General features: G+C 38.1%; 1 protein-coding gene across 9 annotated transcripts in view; it reads right to left on the bottom strand.

Annotated features, from left to right (window-relative positions):
- THADA (THADA armadillo repeat containing) overlaps nt 1-20,085 on the bottom strand; it is a 324,280-nt gene that overhangs the window by 254,743 nt on the left and 49,452 nt on the right. For 8 of the 9 annotated variants that reach the window (XM_034764451.1, XM_034764450.1, XM_034764456.1 and 5 more), the window contains 2 exons: nt 7,273-7,405; nt 976-1,089 (listed from right to left, as the gene is read on the bottom strand). In XM_034764451.1, coding sequence (XP_034620342.1) covers nt 976-1,089; nt 7,273-7,405 — 247 coding nt within the window. The remainder of the gene's footprint in view (nt 1-975; nt 1,090-7,272; nt 7,406-20,085) is intronic. The other variant, XM_034764454.1, reaches the window with a different exon arrangement.

Here is a 20,085-nt window from a genome sequence, read left to right as displayed (position 1 = left end):
GCACCACTCTCTGCATTGATACAAGCACTCCTGGTGAGTATGCACACCACCAACACAAAGAGCCAAGTATGCATGCGCACAAGCAATGTACTAACTGGCAGCTGTATGCCAAAGTACCTTGAGTCAACGTAAATTTATAGTGTAGATGTGGCCTCAAAAATTAGACAACACACAAAAAACCTGGAACAGGTTTTTATGAAAAACTTGCCAATTTTAAGCTAAGATTAATACATGGGCTATCTCAACAGACATTGTATTCTCTTGTACTTCCCTACACATACTGGGCTAGATCTTCAGCTGATGGTAATCACTGAAGTTGACTTTGATGAAGCTACATAAATTTGCACCAGCTGACGAGCTGGCATAGTAACTAAATACTACAAACACTGAAGTTAGCCAACTACAAACCATGCTCAGCTATCAAGTTTTTATAGTACTGCTACTGTAATGTCGAAAAATAAAGATGTTCGACATTAAATTGGAGCAATTAGTTTTAAGATTTGCAAATATAAGTTGATCACATATTTAAGTATGAAGAGCTGTGAGTATGTACAATAGTCATTTTTCAGTGTGTGTTCTCATTACTGTTCTATGCTATGTATGGAACACAAACTATTGTTTATTTACTCCAAATGGGACGTTGCTTAATACTAAAATTTACTCATAATTTGTTCAGAAATAATACAGGGCAATAATCTGATTATGTAAATTCTAATAAAAAGGAATCACATGAAAGGGTCAATACACCAAATGAGTCAATATAGAATGTTCAGGATTTTTGTTCCAAACATCTCATTCATTTGCATGAAGAGTCCAATAACTCCACAACCTCTGAATGCTTCAAGAAACTAAACTTTAGCATGTTTGTGGATCAAAAAAAATGAATTACATCTACTTTTAAAAAACACGACTGGTTGACAATGAACTGTTTTGGGAACTTTATTTCCTAATATCATGATGTGTTTTACTTCTCACCTGAGGGATTATGTTTGTTGATTCATTCACAGGTACAGCCAAAGATATTAACTCATTCATTGTCATTTTCAGTAAGTTTGTTTTACTCTTCTTTGGTTCCGAAGCCAACAAAGCCTAAGGGAGGGTAAAAAGTCGTAAGTAATTATTTTTTTCTAGTTATCTACTAACAGTACTGCCCAATTACCATCTCTCTCTCTTTCTCTCTCATACATATACAAGATATTACAGCAGAGCATCTGATCACTCTTGAGCACCATAGGGAAACTTGTACAATAGTTTCGATTTTAATCCTGTTTTTCTTTGATTGGTTTGAAAAAATATATATATAGTTTTGATATGACATGGGTTGGTTGGAAAACAATACCATTCTGCAAAAACATTAAAGGTTTTTAAAACTGTTTCATTCTAACCTGGAATGAAAATGAGGCCTTTTTGAATTTTTTCGTGAAAAAAGTTTCAAAAAGGTCTCATTTTCAGTCACTCACCCTCACGAATAAAAAAAAACAAACAATAAAAAGAGAACCAAAAAAAGGTCAGAAAATTAATCAGTTAAGATTATAATAGCAACATTAACCACCAGACCATACAATCAGTCTGTCAGTATCTCCTGCTGAAGCTGTTCCACTTTGTATAACTAATTAAGTATTCATTGGCCAGAGACTTGCATAGAATGTAGTAGACCGATGTTTAACTCACTGCTCTGAATAAGACAGAGCAGAGACTTGAACCTGTGATCCCCACCATCCTGCATGAGTGCCCTATCCACCAAGCTACTAGCAATTCTATGGTGGGGTGCCCTGACCAGTCATTCTCTAAGTCTTAGTCTCCCCTCACCCCCAGGCTCCATCCCCCACGTCCCAATTTCCTGGGTCTCAGAAACCTCCCCCAAAGAATTTTCTGTCAAAATGGAATTTTTCAACAGAAAAAAGTTTGGTTGAAAATTTGTCAACCAGCTCTGGATACAATCATTTGAGTGTGTACTAAAGAATATTTCTTCAATCATACCGAGGTGCATTTAAGCAAGTGTGTGCATACCATTAGTTTTGTTGATTCAAAGTGCTTAGAACCACTGTAAGACTGGCAGAGAATATGAATTCAGCAAGCCAGACAGTTGCATGAAGTGTATGTAGCTTGTAAGCTCCAACTAGACACACACACACAAACGCTCTGCCACAACTAGTAAGTTACATGCAAGAAATAAATTATGACATTAAAGTTGTCATTACTTTTTTCTTTTTAGATATGCTGAATATATTTCTCTTTATACCATAAAATTCATACTGTAAAACAGAGCATGTGTAATGTAGATGAATTAACACTGCTTATATTATTTTAACTGTTGCATTTCTGCAATTTTGTATTTTAACAGTGTAACCTTTATCCATAAGGCATTGTTAACAGTTGTATATGCACCCACAACTCTCACTTTGGATGTTCACCTAGTATTTTATCTATTCAAAATAATGGTGGAGACTAAGGAGAATGCAGCTATTTCATACGTAGATGAAAGGAGGAAACACTATGTTAGTATAATTACTAGGGCTGTTGATTAATTGCAGCTAACTCATGCAATTAACTCCAAAAAATTAATAGCAATTAAAAAAAGTAATTGTGATTAATCGCAGTTTTAAATGCACTGTTAAACAGCATACCAATTTGAATTTATTAAATAGTTTGGATGTTTTTCTACATTTTCAAATATATTGATTTCAATTACAACATAGACTATAAAGTGTACAGGGCTCACTTTATATTATTTTATTTATTATTATTTTTTTATATTTATATAATATTATATTTATTATTTGTACTAAAAATAATATAAAGTGAGCCTTGTACACTTTATATCTTTTTATTACACATATTTGCACTGTATTTTTCAATTAATCTCCTACAAGTACCATAGTGCAATCATTTTATTGTGAAAGCACAACTTACAAATGTACTTTTTTTTTTGTTATATAATTGCACTCAAAAACAAAACAATGTAAAATTTCAGAACCTATGAGTCCACTCAGTCCTACTTCTTGTGCAGCCAATCACTAAGACAAACAAATTTGTTTACATTTATGGGAAATAATGCTGTCCGCTTCTTATTTACAATATCACCTGGAAGTGAGAACAGACGTTTGCATGGCACGTTTGTAGCCAGCACTGCAAGATGTTTACGTGCCAGATATACTAAACATTCATATACCCCTTTATGTTTTGGCCACCATTCCAGGAGACATGCTTCCATGCTGATGACGCTGGTTAAAAAAAATTAAGTGTTAATTAAATTCGTGACTGAATTCCTTGGGGGAGAATTGAATGCTTCCTGCTCTGTGTTTTACCCGCATTCTGCCAAATATTTCATGTTATAGCAGTCTCGGATGATGACCCAGCACATATTGTTTGTCTTAAGAACACTTTCACCGCAGATTTGACTAAATAGAAAGAAGGTACCAATGTGAGATTTCTACAGATAGCTACTGAACTAGACCCAAGATTTAAGAATCTGAAGTGCCGTCCAAAATTTGAGAGGGACGGGGTGTGGAGCATGCTTTCAGAAGTTTTAAAAGAGCAACACTCCGATGCAGAAACTACAGAACCCAAACCATCAAAAAAGAAAATCAACCTCTGCTGGTGGTATCTGACTCAGATGATGAAAATGAACATGCGTTGGTCTGCATTGCGTTGGATCGTTATCGAGCAGAACCCAACATCAGCAAGGATGCATGTCCTCTGGAATGGTGGTTGAAGCATGAAAGGACATATGAATCTTTAGCGCATCTGGCACGTAAATAACTTGCGACGACAGCTACAACAGTGCCATGCGAACGCCTGTTCTCACTTTCAGGTGACATTGTAAACAAGAAGCAAGCAGCAGCATCTCCTGAAAATGTAAACAAACTTGTCTGTCTGAGCGATTGGCTGAACAAGAAATAGGACTGTGTGGACTTGTAGGCTCTAAAGTTTTACATTGTTTTATTTTTGAATGCAGTTATTTTTTGTACTTAACTCTACATTTGTAAGTTCAACTTTCATGATAAAGAGATTGCAATACAGTACTTGTATTAAGTGAATTAAAAATACCTATTTCTTTTATTGTTACAGTGCAAAGATTTATAAAAAAACAAATATAAAGTGAGCACTGTACACTTTGTATTCTGTACTGTAACTGAAATCAATATATTTGAAAATGTGGAAAACATCCACAAATATTTATATAAATGGTATTCTATTATTGTTTAACATCGCAATTAATCGTGTGATTAATTTTTAATCGCTTGACAGCGCTAATAATTACTATGACAATCAAATGTGTACTGCTGTAACATCCTCATTTTAAAAACAATTAACTAAACATTATTTTGTTACAAACTAGTACTAAAGTGAATGGTTTCCATAAATGAAAGTAGTCACTAATTCTACTAACTCTGAGCACAATCCTTTCAACCTGAGGAGCACACTTCAGACACCATAAAAATACTCGCTGGAGACACTTCACTGAAACATGGAGTCCAGAGCACAACATGTGCACCCTGATTTTGGAAGAGGACCATCTGTCCAAAGGTCACTGAACTGGTTAAATTTTAGTTTAACTATATTTTTATTACAAGAACAATAAAACAGTCAAGATACTTATGAATGCAGCTGCTCAGAAGTGATGCAATATTAAGGAAGGGGGCAGGAGAGAGGGATACCAGAGAATAATAATTAAAAAAAAAAAAAAAAAAAAAAAAAAAAAAAAAATCACACAGCAAGACTAGATTACATTCAGGGGGAAAAGAATCAAAGTCTTTAACTCTGTTTTGACAGGTAACAACCTCATATAGAATCCATTTCAATAACAAATATTTAGGCATTTAATACCATATCACATTGCAAAAAATAAATGTGAAAGCAAAACCTCCGAGCTATTCAGCCAACGGAAGCACTGATGAGGACAGAAACTGGGAGCATGCACAAAAGCAGCAACTGGTACTTTTAACAGTGTCTATGAGGGAAAACATGGAGCATGGAGAGAAGAGAAAGGAAGTCATAGTAGTCAAGGAAAACCAAGCAATGGTAGGTAAATAGTATAATGGCTAACAGGGGTCAGGCTAGAGACTCTTGCCTATATGCTCGGGGTCTTACTGATCGCCATATTTGGGGTCGGGAAGGAATTTTCCTCCAGGGTAGATTGGCTGAGCCTCTGGAGGTTTTTCGCCTTCCTCCGCAGCATGGGGCAGGGATCACTAGCAGGAGGGTCTCTGCCGATTGAAGTCACTAAAACACAGGATTGGGGACTTCAACAGCAGAGTCCAGGGAAGGGGTAGGGACGGTTTTATGGCCTGCAGCATGCAGGGGGTCAGACCAGATGATCATAATGGTCCCTTCTGACCTTAAAGTCTATGAGTCTATAAGTATTGAGGCAGTATGGAGATAAAATGGAGGGGAATATGTGGGAGACAAACATTCAGCAAAAACATAAGGAGGCTAAAAATGTAATGTTATGATAACGAATAGTACAAAAATGAAACAAAGCCTCTTTCCCACTACTTCCTCTTATCCTTCCAAAAGGAATTGCTCTCTGCAGTTTAAAGATTTATTTTAGGTAGCAATATTTTTAATCTGAAAGGGTAATTTTAAAAATGCATGTAACCTTATAGAATATATTATAAAAGCATTAAAACACAACAGAGCAAGTTTACTGAGCCAGTAAAACATGTCTCAGGAGACTGATGGCAAGAGGCCACATTGAATCTTGCATTTATGACCAATAAAACAAGAACTTTTAGGTATTAATGCTATCTTCTTAGGATACTTTATAATATGTACTACAATCTATACTTTGGATTATTTAAATGCAACAGTCCATTTCAGGATTCATTAATCACAAGTGTGCTTGGAGTTATCCATCAAAGAAAAACAAAATGGAAAACCAGAAGGAAAATTGTACATATTTTATCTTTGTTTTATCCGTCTCATTTCTTCAACCAAATGGTTTCAGTTCAACTCCAAAGCTAGTTCCAAATCTCCATTTACAGGTATTTAATTGTCAGGATGTGAATTTAGTACTCCCTCGGGGATTGACAAAGCAGCACCTTCCAGACTAGTTTATCCAAATGGGTATGGCAGGGACAGTGGCAGTGTAAACTTCCCCACCAATGTATGTTAACCTCGGCCTACAAAGACCGATAAAAAAAAAAAGATAAAAAAAGATAAAAAAGGATAACGTTATCCTCATTTAGTGCTTATCCATCTTATTCACAGATGCCAATTCATAACCTGGCTTCTCAGAATGCTATTAATGGTGCCAATTAGTGCTAACTGTGCTAAATTTTGTGATATGGATGGGAACACTTGTCCGCAGCAATAGGGCTGAAGCCACCGAATTAATTTAATGTAGACCACTTGCAAATATCAGAGGGTAAGAATTTTTTATCTTTATCAATCGGAGCTGGATTTGAAAGAAAAACTTAAAAAGAGAAAGAGCTTACAAACAATTCCCAACACCACCCAGTCTCCCTCAAATATTCTTTTTACACAGAAAATCTGCATTAATAGTAAAGCAATTTCTCAATCATAAATCAGTTACTGTCACTGCACAATCTGTAATATTTTACAGAAAGAAAGAAAACATTTTCCCTCATGTCTCCGAACTTCTACCCCTCTTCTGAAAGCCAAAATTTCGACATCATTGAATTGCTCAACCATATTTTATTTGAAACAAAAAATCCAATCATAAAATGTATAGTGTAAATTACAAACATAAGAATAAAAAGTTCTTGACTCATATGTCCCAATTACAAATATAATCTATCAAATACAGAAGAATTTCCATTTGCTACAGTATTAGTGTCACTAAAATGGAGTTCAGCTCCAAAATGGAGCACTCAAATGAAAACAGGCACATTCTTCACAATGCAATATCCACATTTTCATTTATCAAATAAAATAAGCAGCTATATTTACAATCTCTGAACTATTACACATTTGACAAACACCACACTGAAACCACAAATTTCATGTGCTCTCATCCTCCAGAAATGCCAGTCAATAGATCCACATCTCACGGCGAATTATATTCCCATTTTGTAATCCCAATTGCATGAACGTAAACTGGGACAAAATGTGGACTCCTGCCCGCATCTACGTTCACAAAGTATTTAGAAGGACATAATTTGATCCAAAATGGGTCAAATTGGTAAAACACGCATCAATCTCACAATGTACTCACTCATACTTTTCAGGGATTTATATGACTCACAATGATGTGGCAATAAAATAAATGCAGTCATATGAAGTTACAGGTGCAACATTAGTAGGTACCTGTATGTAGAATGGAATTCCAGCACTGCGTCTCGTTGCACATAGTTTAGAAGAAGGATCACAAGATTTAATTTCTTCTAAAACATTGTACAACCATTGCTGTGGCAATGTACGGAGACTCTCGTTAGTACATCTAAAGAAACACAAATAAGCATGCATAAGTATTTAGGATAAACAAGTTCAAAACAAAATTAAAAGATAATAAACTGTGCCCTATTGCTGTTGCAGAGAGTGCTATTTACCTTTATTAACTAAGACCATTTTTTCTTAATGTGTAGGATTGATATGCACTTAATGTGTAGGATTGATCTGACTTGACCAATGTTGGGAGAAATATACAATCCATTTTGAAAAATGGGAATACTCATATGCCTTACATATTTGGGGAAACTAACATATGCAGGAACATGTGATGAGAGAAGCATGGGAGTTGTATCTAGGCTAATAAAAACAAAATTAGAGACATTGAAATAGTTCTGGTATTAAATGCCTCGTATGCTGTATTAAATGGTAATTACAATATTTTAAAATCTTGAAGAGATTATCATTTTAACCACAGGACACTTTTTTGCAGGGCAGAAATAGAGGTGCTGCACAGAAGTAGCCGCCACCAGAGGGATTCCGTCTGACTCAGCAAGTTTCCTCAGGGAATGCTATGGGGAGCAAAGACTGGATCAGGAGCTCCCCACAGCATTTCAAACGGTGCAGAATGCAGTCGTCCGTTCTGGCTCAAGTGTATTTATTTTTCCTAAAGTTAATAAAGTAATATGCACATATATACATTCAAATCATTGTAATTTATTTATGTAAGGTTTTCAGTTTTTTTTTTTTGCAGACTCAATAATAAAAAGCATGCACAGTTTTCTCTATTCTTTACCAGATCTAAGAGTAGAAATACAAATAAGGTGCTTTGCACGTTCTTGTCTTTTTTATTAGCGTTTCTTTTGCTTTTTTGGTAAAAGTGGTTGTCTATATAACAATTCTGAAGTAAATTTAAAAATGCTTTTACATAATAGAAATCCAAATAATAATGAAAAACATATCTGGTTGTCTTGGGTCTGGGGAAGGGAGGGGAGGGGAAGGAGAGAGGGGAGGCACGGCTGTGGCTGGCTCGGGGCTCCTCCGGGCAGGTGGGGGGGCTTGGGGTTTTGGCCAGCCCAGAGCTCCTCTGGACAAGGGGGTGAGGACACTCTGGGCAGGTGTGGGATGGATCTCAGGGCTTTGGCCAGCCTGGGGCTCCTCCAGCCATGGGAGGAGGGGTGCTCAGGGCTTCTCTGGGCGGGGGGCTTGTGGCTCCAGGCACAGGGGATCTCAGGGCTCCAACTGCCGGGGGTGGGAGCGCAGGCAGAAGGGGTGCAGTCGGGGGCTAGCCTCCCTAAAGGGGGGGCTTCACCCACTGCCCATGCACCCCTCACCTCCTCACCCCTCACTCGCCTCCTGTCTCTCTCCTCACTCCCTCACTGCTGCTCAACTCCTCACTCCCCTGCCACAGAAACCCCCTGCCTGCCATGAGAATTCCCGCTCGCTAGTGGCTCACCGCTCACCTCCTCACTCCCCCGCTTGCAGCCAGACCCCCCTGCTTGCCTTGTCACCCTGCTGCTGGCGCACCGCTCGCCTCCTTACTCCCCTGCCAGGGCCCCCTGCCACTCACCTTGCCGCTCGCCTCCTCCCCCCTGCCCACTGCTTGCCTTCTCACCCCCTCCTCGCCGCCTCACCTTGTTCCTTAAGCATTGTGTCCCCCACCTGTATCTCTAGAGAGGCAACGTGGAGGAGCAACAGGGAGGAAGGGAAGGGGCTGATGCTGCACAGGAAACTGTCATGGCGCAGGGAAACTCCCTGGTGGCTGCATGCGGCCACAGTGACCGCATTTGAGAAACGGTGCCCTAGTCAGAGTGTTCTTAATGGAGGATACTGTCCTCTGGAAATTTACTTCTCTAATCTATTCATCACAGCCTGATTTTACTGACCTTCAGAGTACTACGTAAGGCCCATGTGTGTACTTGTCCCTCTGCCTGAGGCAGGCCATTTATGAAGGAGTCTAATGTTTAAAGGAATTGGTTCGGTAAGTAGCTGCTTTGTCCTCATTATAGTACCTTTGTGCAATATGAAATTATCTTGGGGATTGGATGTAGACTGTAGGTGGCACTATCTGGCTAATGCTGATTTTAACTATGTTTTAGTCATACATGACACACCTGAAAGCTTATGCAATGAGTGTATGTTCAGTACAAATGAATTAAATAAAATGCTTCTGCAAACCTGAGCAGCAGTATTGCAAAGCTTTTATAATGCTAGATCTCTTAAAATAGTTTAAAATAAAATACATTCAAATAATTTTAAATGTAAAATACACACAAAAAAACATGCACCTAGCAAAGACAGCAAAAAACAAGGGTACAATTCATTACCAGTACTTTGACTTATTTGTCAAGTGTCTAAACTGCACTCTTGTCATGAAGTATTTTTCCTCTGCAGTTATACAATCTGGCATTCCCTATGAAACAATCTCACAGGACAAATAGCTCTAAAAATAAATACTTTGTCAAAATTACAGGAACAGCCTCAAGCAAAGGACTTTTGGGAAGGAACAGAACAGAACCTCAAGCCTACTTCAGGCCCAGGTGCTGCCCAAACAAAGTTCAACAAAATATTATTTAGTCGGCCAGAATAAAACCTATTCCTTAACCGTTACATAGCCTTTCCAAATGTAGCTTTCACAGTTAAAATTAGTTTTTCCATTAATGCCATTTTATATCATTATTAAAAGCATTAAAACATTTGCCTTGACACAGCCTGTAACAAATGATGATCAGTTATGGTTAATACAACTGCAATTATATTAACCCTGTAGGATTTTCTGTTGCCAAAACACAAGTCCTAATTACTCTCCCATTTTAGTAGCTGGGTGGCCTCCTGTTAGCCCCATTTGACTACCTGGGTGATTGAAATAAGAAGTCTAAAGTTAAGAGAGAAGACCGGAAATTGGGGGTGGGGAGGGGGGGAAGGGGAAGACGGGAAGAGGAAGAAGAAAGTGAAGGCTGAAGAGAGCCTTCCACTTTTCTCTTATTTCTTCCCCATCCCCTACATCACATTTCCTCAGTTTAAGTGTTAAAAATACATCAATTTCTACTGCCACTGCTGTCCCCCACTCCATTTCCAACTCGCTAGGTTCTTATCGACCCCATCACTGTAGTATCTGACCACCACCTAAATTTTTAAAAACACAATCTTTCTATCTTATTCCTTTCCTACCCAGGAAAAAGAAAAAGAAAAAGAAAAGAACCGGTACACCATGCAGCTAGGCTACAGTCACAGTAGGTCCTCTACCTTTTGTAAGGGCCAGTTAAAGGAAGGACTCCTGGATACCCAATCTCTCCCTAGGACTGGGCTCCACCATGGTTTCCCTACATTGCTTCTCCTCCCTCTCTCCTTTTCACAGCTCCATTTCAAACAGGTAGTGCACCTCTAAACTACCATCCTGACAGCCACCTCAAAAGTGTCAGAGAAACATGCCTTCAAAGAGAGTGGGTCACACAACATTAGAGGATCCACAACCAAGGCAACCAGTTGCGACATCTTCCTCTGGCCCTTTTTCAACATAATGGTCACCTCTGTCCTATCTTTGTTTTACATAGCCTACTGTTGGCCTTTCTCAGATGATTTAAGACATGGGCTGGCTTTCTATCCTTTTGTACACATGGATGTGACAACTTTCCAGGGTTTTGACCAACCAGTAATTCTGGTGGTTACCTCAGACTTTGTGACTCCATTTCAACTATAGTATACTTCTACTACAGGCATTACTGTTTTAATTGTAAATACCAGCATTACTGGTCCTATCTCCTTAATTCAAACATGGTTTAAACTTCTTATTTTAGCTATTCAAAGAATAATGCTTAAGTCTTCAGTATGTTACCTCAACATTAAAACAAACATCCTATGCTAACATTCCTGGTGGTACAAAAGAGAACAAGGCAAGACATTACGGAATATTTAAAAGCTGCTATGCTGCATATTGCAAGGGTTTGCATTATATTATTAATTATTACTATTATTTTATTGCATATTTTATTTTTAAATAGATTTTTTTACCTTAAGAGCTAGCAGAAAGAGAAAAATATACTGAAATGTAATCTAAGACATTTCAAACACTGAAGTTGCCACAAGTAATTCTATCCTGTTCAGTCACTCACCCAAACCCAAGTTTTTTGTGAAAGCAAAGTGTTATTGCTCTAAAGTAAAAATCATTAGAGACTATTGACCTTTAAATGGGGGAGACTACTCCCTTATGCTTGGCAACAGCATCTCTTATGGTCTGGCATGCAGATTATTGTCATAATAAGCAGGTGGCCTTGAAATTTAAGAATAATGAAGCTTTCTAAGGTAAAAATTGTGTTCACAAATGTGTTATCTTTCAGGTTAAAATCCCTAATCTGTATCAGACTGAAGTATTAATTATTTTTGCCAGACCAAATAATTAAAGTCTGTAATTAAAACACCACACAGTAACTTGATATGCAAATGACTTCAATTGCAGTTCAGTGAGTGGTTTTTCTGATTTATCTATCTTTCTTCTAGTTAAAACAATTTCATGCCTGGGCATAACAGCTATTCTGATCAGTTTCACTGAATCCAATAAACCTGAGACACAAACTGCCAAAAACCAGGAAATTCAAAGTTAAAGTTGAGCATCTCTCTATAATTCATAAGGCTGTACTCTCCTCCCCATACAAAAATTATTGTGTATTAAGGATGAAGGGTCCACCTTGGACCTAGATATCCTGAATTTTTAAGGTTTGTAGCTTAAATTTCATATAATTAGAAGTGTTGTCTATGTTACTACACCTCTACCCCAATATAACGTGACCCGATAGAACACAAATTCGGATATAAGGTGGTAAAGCAGCGCTCCGGGGGGCCGGGGCTGCGCGCTCCGGCGGATCAAAGCAAGTTCGATATAACGCGGTTTCACCTATAACGCGGTAAGATTTTTTGGCTCCCAAGGACAGCGTTATATCGGGGTAGAGGTGTATATCTAAATTCAAAGTTTAAATCAGTGTAATCCTGCTTGCCCTGGGGAAACTCATTTAATCACTTTGCTCTCCAGTAGTCCTACTGTAGTTTAATTTTTGTACTGGATGCTATTATTATCTGTAAACTAACATCCATAGTGTGCTTGGTGCTTTACAAACCAATAAGGAGACAAGGACCTGCCCTTAGAAGTTTATTACAATCTAAGGTGAACTTGCCCCAGAAAATATGTGCTTCATAAGAGGGGTTTCCTATTAATTAAGAGCAGGTACAATAACTTTACATTGCCGTTCTTGCCCCACTCTTTGTAACCTCGGTATGGAAAATGTGGATTTCTAAAGCAATGTAACAGCTCACAGGCAGCAGTTACAAGTTGTTACAAATCAGAGCAGTTCTGAAGACATCCTTAAATTGCACTGAAGACTTGATAGAACCCTGGAATAGGGAGGTGCAAAAACAGATATAGCGCCACCATTGCCCCCACTCTTTCCCTGCACCCAGAGAGTAGGGGAACTGAAATGGAGAATCTAGCACACAGTGATAAAGTTTCACAGGTGAATAATGTATTTAGACATTTGTAGGAGTTCCAGCGTTCTTTTTAAACTGTAAAAAGCAACAGAGGGTCCTGTGGCACCTTTAAGACTAACAGAAGTATTGGGAGCATAAGCTTTCGTGGGTAAGAACCTCACTTCTTGCGATGCAAGTTAGTCTTAAAGGTGCCACAGGACCCTCTGTTGTTTTTTACAGATTCAGACTAACACGGCTACCCCTCTATACTTTTTAAACTGAGTACTTTTATAGTTATCTATACTACAGTGTCTGAATATATAAGTGTTTGGCATGCTCTAGAAATCATGGTTAGGATTTTTTTTAAATGGTGGGCACAGACGTGGTGATTTTAAATAAGAAATTAGTTTCAAAGCCCAGAAAGATTTTAAAAGTACAGAAAGTCATCCATGCAACTACCATTTATAAGTGAGGATTTCACTTTACACTGAAAAATTTTACAGGTTAGGTAAAAAGGTCAGTGCATGACTTGAAGGTTTATAAAATGGTAATTTACTTCAGTGGTCTGCCTGTTAATGAATTTTAAATTACATAATACCAGCTAACCAGATTTTAGGGGCTTGAGAAGACACAGGAAAGTTATATGACTTCTCAAGGTCACAGCAGTCAACAGCAGAGTCAGTAATAGCAGACAGGACTGTCTATTCCCAATCCCCTACCGGAAATCTCCATATAGCTTCATATACTGCACTTGCAGATGTTCAGCAAACCACTAGAGATGGATAATTTCCAAGGATTTCGGATTAAATGCATTAGTCCAGCTGACTCCGAAATGACTCCTTTAAGTATTTTTATTTGAGACCAAATGTCATAGCTTTCTGGTGGCAATGTGAGATATTAACTGAATTTAATATACAATGTATAAAATAATTATTCCCCCATTTCCTCAAAGTGCTCCAAATACATTTTTCTTAAATACAAGAATTCTACCAAGCCCTAAATATAGTTCTCTGCTCCATTCTCCCCCAGGGGGGATAATTTTTTTTTTTAGTTGATTTTATTTAAAATCAGATTTTATTTAAATTACATACATTTTTAAACAAACATTAAAAATTAAATTTGAAATTCTGACATCCTATGTGAAGGCCTAATTTACTATAATCTATTCAATAAAAAAACGTTTAAACAGTGCATGCTTGCCACCAAAGCTTTAAAGAAAGTCAAACCACTCTACTGGGAGAAGTCATTGGCTAACAACATGAATCAGTTTATTGAAGTGTTAAACCAGCTTTTGACTGCAGTAGCTTTTTCTGCTTATACATGGAAAATATTCTCTTCATTTCAGTTTATTCAACTATTTCAGTTCAATGACTAATTCATTCAAAGTTGTGAAACCAATTTGGAGACAAATGTGCAAGAAAGCTTGTTTTCCTCATCCATCTATGAATAAAAAACCAGGTGCGAGGATGAGCTCTACTAGTTATAAAATCTTGAACGTGGTTACCTGAAATAATCAGTTCAATTTGCTAATTACTTATTAAATAAGGAAAGTATAACTCAATTTTAAATGAAAAACATGTTTAGATTAACATTTTTCTTATGCATCCAGCACATTTAAAGGCAGTTTTATTTAACTCATAAAAAAATTAAATGCTGCTTAATGTTGCACATTTGTCATTGAATGCCAGTTTCCATCCAAATAGTGCTTGACACATCACAAGAAAAATAAATAAATACATCATTTTGTAAATGCATGATTCACCATTTTCTAACATGTTAAAAAATGTTAAAATTAAGAATCTAAATAAATGTACGATAAGCTGCATAACTGCTAAAAAACATGTATCGATATAGTGTAACTTCCTGCTTAGCAAAAAGTAATACCAAATTTAGTGTAAAAACTATATTTAGTTGCAAATCAATATGTTTTATTGGTTACCAACCAATGAGAATCACCTTTACTTAAGGAAAGTAACTAAAAAATACAAATACAAAACAAGATTAAAATCAGTGCTTTAAGTCACTTTGATTTAAATTCGTGATTTTCAAACTGGGGTACTCATACCCGTAGGGGTACACGAGCTCTCATCCAGGTGTACACGAAAAATCCTGTAATGGCGGACAATGCATTTTATTTAGTAAAACTTGGCAATCTGATCATGGATATATTATGATCTTGTCTCAGAGGGGTAGGCAGTAGACTACATTATCTGGAAAGGGGTATGCAGCCCAAGATGTTTGAAAACCACTAATTTAAATCAATCCACCCTGTTCCTCCCAAATGAATGAAGCCCTATAAATTTACCTTTTGGAGGACATTCCATTATGTTCTGAAACATTAATGATCTCATTAATGAAACAGAGAGGGTTACAGAGCTCCCAGTATATTGAACGGTAGCTGTATAACATACAACAGGCAGATTTGGACTGAGTGAAGAAAGTGAGAAGAGAAAGGCAGAAATTCAGTAGCCTAAGCAACAACTTGGTGATAATGAACTTGTTATTTCAACAAAGAAAGCCACATAGGAAATGGACATAGATACCTGATGGGCAAACAAAGAAAGAGCCAGATATCCAGAATGAACATAAAGAAGTCGCACAGAAGAAACTTCATATTTCTACAACATCACCGGCTCATTCACCTGCATGTCCACCAATGTTATATATGCCATCATGTGCCAGCAATGCCCCTCTACTATGTACACTGGCCAAACTGGACAGTCACTACGCAAGAGGATAAATGGACACAAGTCAGAGATCAGGAATGGCAATATACAAAAACCTGTAGGAGAACACTTCAACCTCCCTGGCCACACAATAGCAGATGTAAAGGTAGCCATCTTACAGCAAAAAAACTTCAGGACTAGACTCCAAAGAGAAACTGCTGAGCTCCAGTTCATTTGCAAATTTGACACCATCAGATCAGGATTAAACAAAGACTGTGAATGGCTATCCAACTACAGAAGCAGTTTCTCCTCCCTTGGTGTTCACACCTCAACCACTAGCAGAGCACCTCACCCTCCCTGATTGAACTAACCTCATTATCTCCATACTGATTTATACCTGCCTCTGGAAATTTCCATTACTTGCATCTGAAGAAGTGAGGTTCTTACCCACGAAAGCTTATGCTCCCAATACTTCTGTTACGGTAGTCTTAAAGGTGCCACAGGACCCTCTGTTGCTTTTTACAGATTCAGACTAACACGGCTACCCCTCTGATACTTCATATTTCTGGTGAAGGAAGAAATGAACGCTGAAGATATACATAATATTGTAAAAAAAGGGGGAGAGGGGGAATTACAAGAGCAGCTGAACAAGTGTTGGGCTACAAGGCCAAAACGAAGAAACAAAGGTGAATAACAGATAAAGTGCTGCCGCTGAGTGACAAGCGTAGCAAGCCGAAAGAGAACAAGAAGGAGCGCGAAAGTCTAAGAGCAGAGTACAAGTCTGACCAGACAGATAAAACAGAAAACAAAGAAAACAACCAGATAAGCAAACAACCATAAAGAAGAATATGCGAAGAGAAATGTGACATGGGTTGTATCACAAAGTCAGAGAAATTAATGGGATATACAAGCTGAAGAGGTCTGCAGCAAAAGGCAAACACGGACAAATAGTTGATGGCAAACAAGTAAAGACTAAACAATGGAAAAAATATTTTGAACGACTGTGCAATGTGCAGAACACAGTAGATGAAATAGTTCTGGACAAGCTTCCCAGCACAAATAAGGGAGAACAGAGGCCAGAATTCTTAGAAGAAATAATAAAGATCTTGACAGAAGTTTGAAAAAGAAAAACCCCAGGAAGTGACAACATAACTGCAGAGCTGCTGCAGGCAGGCAAGAACACACAGCAAAGGTAATAGACCAGGTCTTCAAGATTTACAAATGATAGCAACTGCCAAGCAAATGGGGGAAAGTGGTAATAGTACCAATCCATATAAAAAGGCAGTAAGAGCGAGTGCAAGAGCTACAGGGTAATCAGCTTATTGAGTGTACCAGGAAAAACAAACAGCAAGACGTTGCAGAGGAGAATGAAGAGGTATGTGGGAGCAGCACTTGCAGAGGAACAGGCTGGATTTTTGATTAGGACTGTCAATTAATCGCAGTTAACTCACATGATTAATTCAAAAAAATTAATCACGATTTTAAACATAAATAGCAATTAAACACAGTTTTAAATCGCACTGTTAAACAATAAAATACCAACTGAAATTTATTAAATATTTTGGATGTTTTTCTACATTTTCAAATAAATATATTGATTTCAATTACAACACAGCATGTAAAGTGTACAGTGCTCTCTTTATATTATTATTTTTTATTAAAAATATTTGGACTGTAAAAATTATAAAAGAAATAGTAATTTTCAGTTCACCTCATACAAGTACTGTAATGCAATCTCTTTATCGTGCAACTCACAAAGGTAGATTTGTTTTTGTTACATAACTCCACTCAAAAACAAAACAATGTAAAACTTTAGAGCCTACAAGTCCACTCAGTCCTACTTCTTCAGCCAATCGCTAAGACAAAGAAGTTTTATTTACATTTACGGGGAGATAATGCTACTTGCTTCTTATTTACAATGTCATCCGAAAGCAACAACAGGCATTCCCATCGCACGTTGGTAGCCGGCATTGCAAGGTATTTACGTGCCACATAAGCTAAACATTTGTATGCCCCTTCATGCTTCAGCCACCATTCCAGAGGACATGCTTCCATGCTGATCACGCTTGTTAACAAATTAATGCATTAATTAAATTTGCGACTGAACTCTGAGGAGGGAAATTGTATGTCTCCTGCTCTGTGGTTTTACCCACATTCTGCCATATATTTTATGTTATAGCAGTCTTGGATGACGACCCAGCACATATTGTTTGTTTTAAGAACACTTTCACTGCAGATTTGACAAAACGCAAAGAAGGTACCAATGTGAAACTTCTAAAGATAGCTACAGCACTTGACCCAAAGTTTAAAAATCTGAGGTATCTTCATAAATCTGAAAGGGACGGGGTGTGGAGCATGCTTTCAGAAGTCTTAAAAGAGCAGCACTCTGATGCGGAAACTACAGAACCTGAACCATCGAAAAAGAAAATCAACATTCTGCTGGTGGCATCTAACTCAGATGATGAAAATGAACATGCATTGGTCCGCACTGCTTTGGATCATTATCGAACAGAGCCCATCATCACCATGGACGCATATCCCCTGGAATGGTGGTTGAAGTTTGAAGGGGCATATGAATCTTTAGCGCATCTGGCACGTAAATATCTTGACATGACGGCTACAACAGTGCCATGCAAACACCTATTCTCACTTTCAGGTGAGATTGTAAACAAGAAGCGGGCAGCATTATCTCCTGCAAATACAAACAAACATGTTCGTCTGAGCAATTGGCTGAACAAGAAATAAGACTGAGTAGACTTGTAGACTCTAAAGTTTTACATTGTTTTATTTTTGAATGCAATTCTTTTTTTTTTTTGTACATAATTCTACATCTGTAAGTTCAACTTTCATGATAAAGAGACTGCACTACAGTACTCGTATTAGCTGAATTGAAAAATACTATTTCTTTTGTTTATCATTTTACCGTCCAAATATTTGTAATCAAAAAGAATATAAAGTGAGCACTGTATACTTCGTATTCTGTGTTGTAACTGAAATCAATATATTTGAAAATGTAGAAAATATCCAAAACATTTAAATAAATGGTATTCTATTATTAACAAGGCAATTAATCGTGATTCATTTTTTTAATTGCTTGACAGCCCTAATTTTGATCATGATGAAGTACAATAGATCAGTTATTGTAATAAGACAGATACTGGAAAAGTACACAAAACACAACCAAACCTATCACACCTCTACCCCAATATAACGCGACCCAATCTAACACGAATTCGGATATACCGTGGTAAAGCAGTGCTCCGGGGGGCAGGGGGAGCAGGGCTGCGCGCTCCAGCAGATCAAAACAAGTTCAATATAACGCGGTTTCACCTATAACACAGTAAAATTTTTTGGCTCCTGAGGACAGCGTTATCTCGGGGTAGAGGTGTACAACTTTATAGACTTCAAATAAATTTTTGATAGCATTGAGCAGAAAGAATTATGAAAAGTTATGAGAATGTATGGCATCTCCAAAAAGTTGATCAAGCAGATAGAAAGCATCCAAAGCAAGTTGATGAGTGCAGTGACAGTTGACATAAAGCTGACTGAATGGTTCAGAATGACTGTAGGAGTGAGACAAGGATGTATGCTATCACCAGATTTGTTTAACTTGGTACTAGAATCAGTAATGACTGTAGCCTGAGAGATGAAATGGGAGGAGTCACATTATATAGTGGGACTGTGCATAACCTCAGATTAGCAGACCATACTGACCTCACAGCACTGACCAAGGAGGATTTACAGAGAATAACTGACAAGGTAGACTGAGAAAGCAGAAAATTCTGATTAACAAGAGTAGGGGCACAAGTGGGCAGATGTGTGCCAAATTCTTCAGCAGACTCCAGCTTGGCCTCCTTAATGGGAGCACCAATTTTGAAGGAGCCATAGCCTGGAGAATATCCACTAATGCGTGGATTGTAAAAGGATGTGAAGAGCTTGTACATTTCATCAACTCCAGCGTTGGCAGAGTAAAGGTGAGAGTTAATGGGACACATTGGGGCATTGCTGAAAGAGGGCAGAAACAAAATTACAGACAGGATTCCTGTTCTAAAATATTGACAGTTTTATGTATGAGAGAAAGATCTTCTGCCCCCTGTCTAACAGATGGACCCCATCTCCGTGACCCCTTCCAATTAATGATCTTCCAGCATTCATTAATAGTTTTCATGCAGTGTTTGGGTACACTGGCAGAGCTGTGGAACACAATGGCTGTGGTGTGGTTGGAGTGTACTGGCAAAGTGGTAGGGTGCAGGAAGGCTGGGGTGCATTGGTAACTCTGTGGCTGCAGGGTTATCGGGGTGCACTGGCAGAGCTGTCAGACCCAGGATGTTCGAATTTCACTAGCAGAGCTGTGGGGTGCAGAGTAGTGGGGATGCAGGAAGATTGGGGTACATTGGCAGAACTGTTTTGTTGAATGCCATGCCTCCCTCACTTGAGGGGAGCCAAGAGAGGTTGGATGCTATCATCCAACCCAATTTATGCCCTTCTTCATAACCACCCTCCCTTTGCTACAGTCTAAACCGCTCCCCATAAACTCCCACTCAACAGGCACACGTCTATTTCCCCCCCCAACAATACTTTGATTACTCCCCTTCCCCCCCCCCCAATG

Source organism: Trachemys scripta, chromosome 3 (genome assembly GCF_013100865.1).
Source record: "Trachemys scripta elegans isolate TJP31775 chromosome 3, CAS_Tse_1.0, whole genome shotgun sequence".
Classification (NCBI taxonomy): Eukaryota; Metazoa; Chordata; order Testudines; family Emydidae; genus Trachemys; species Trachemys scripta.
Note: the sequence above shows the minus strand (reverse complement) of the source record. Positions and strands in the feature narration are given on the sequence as shown.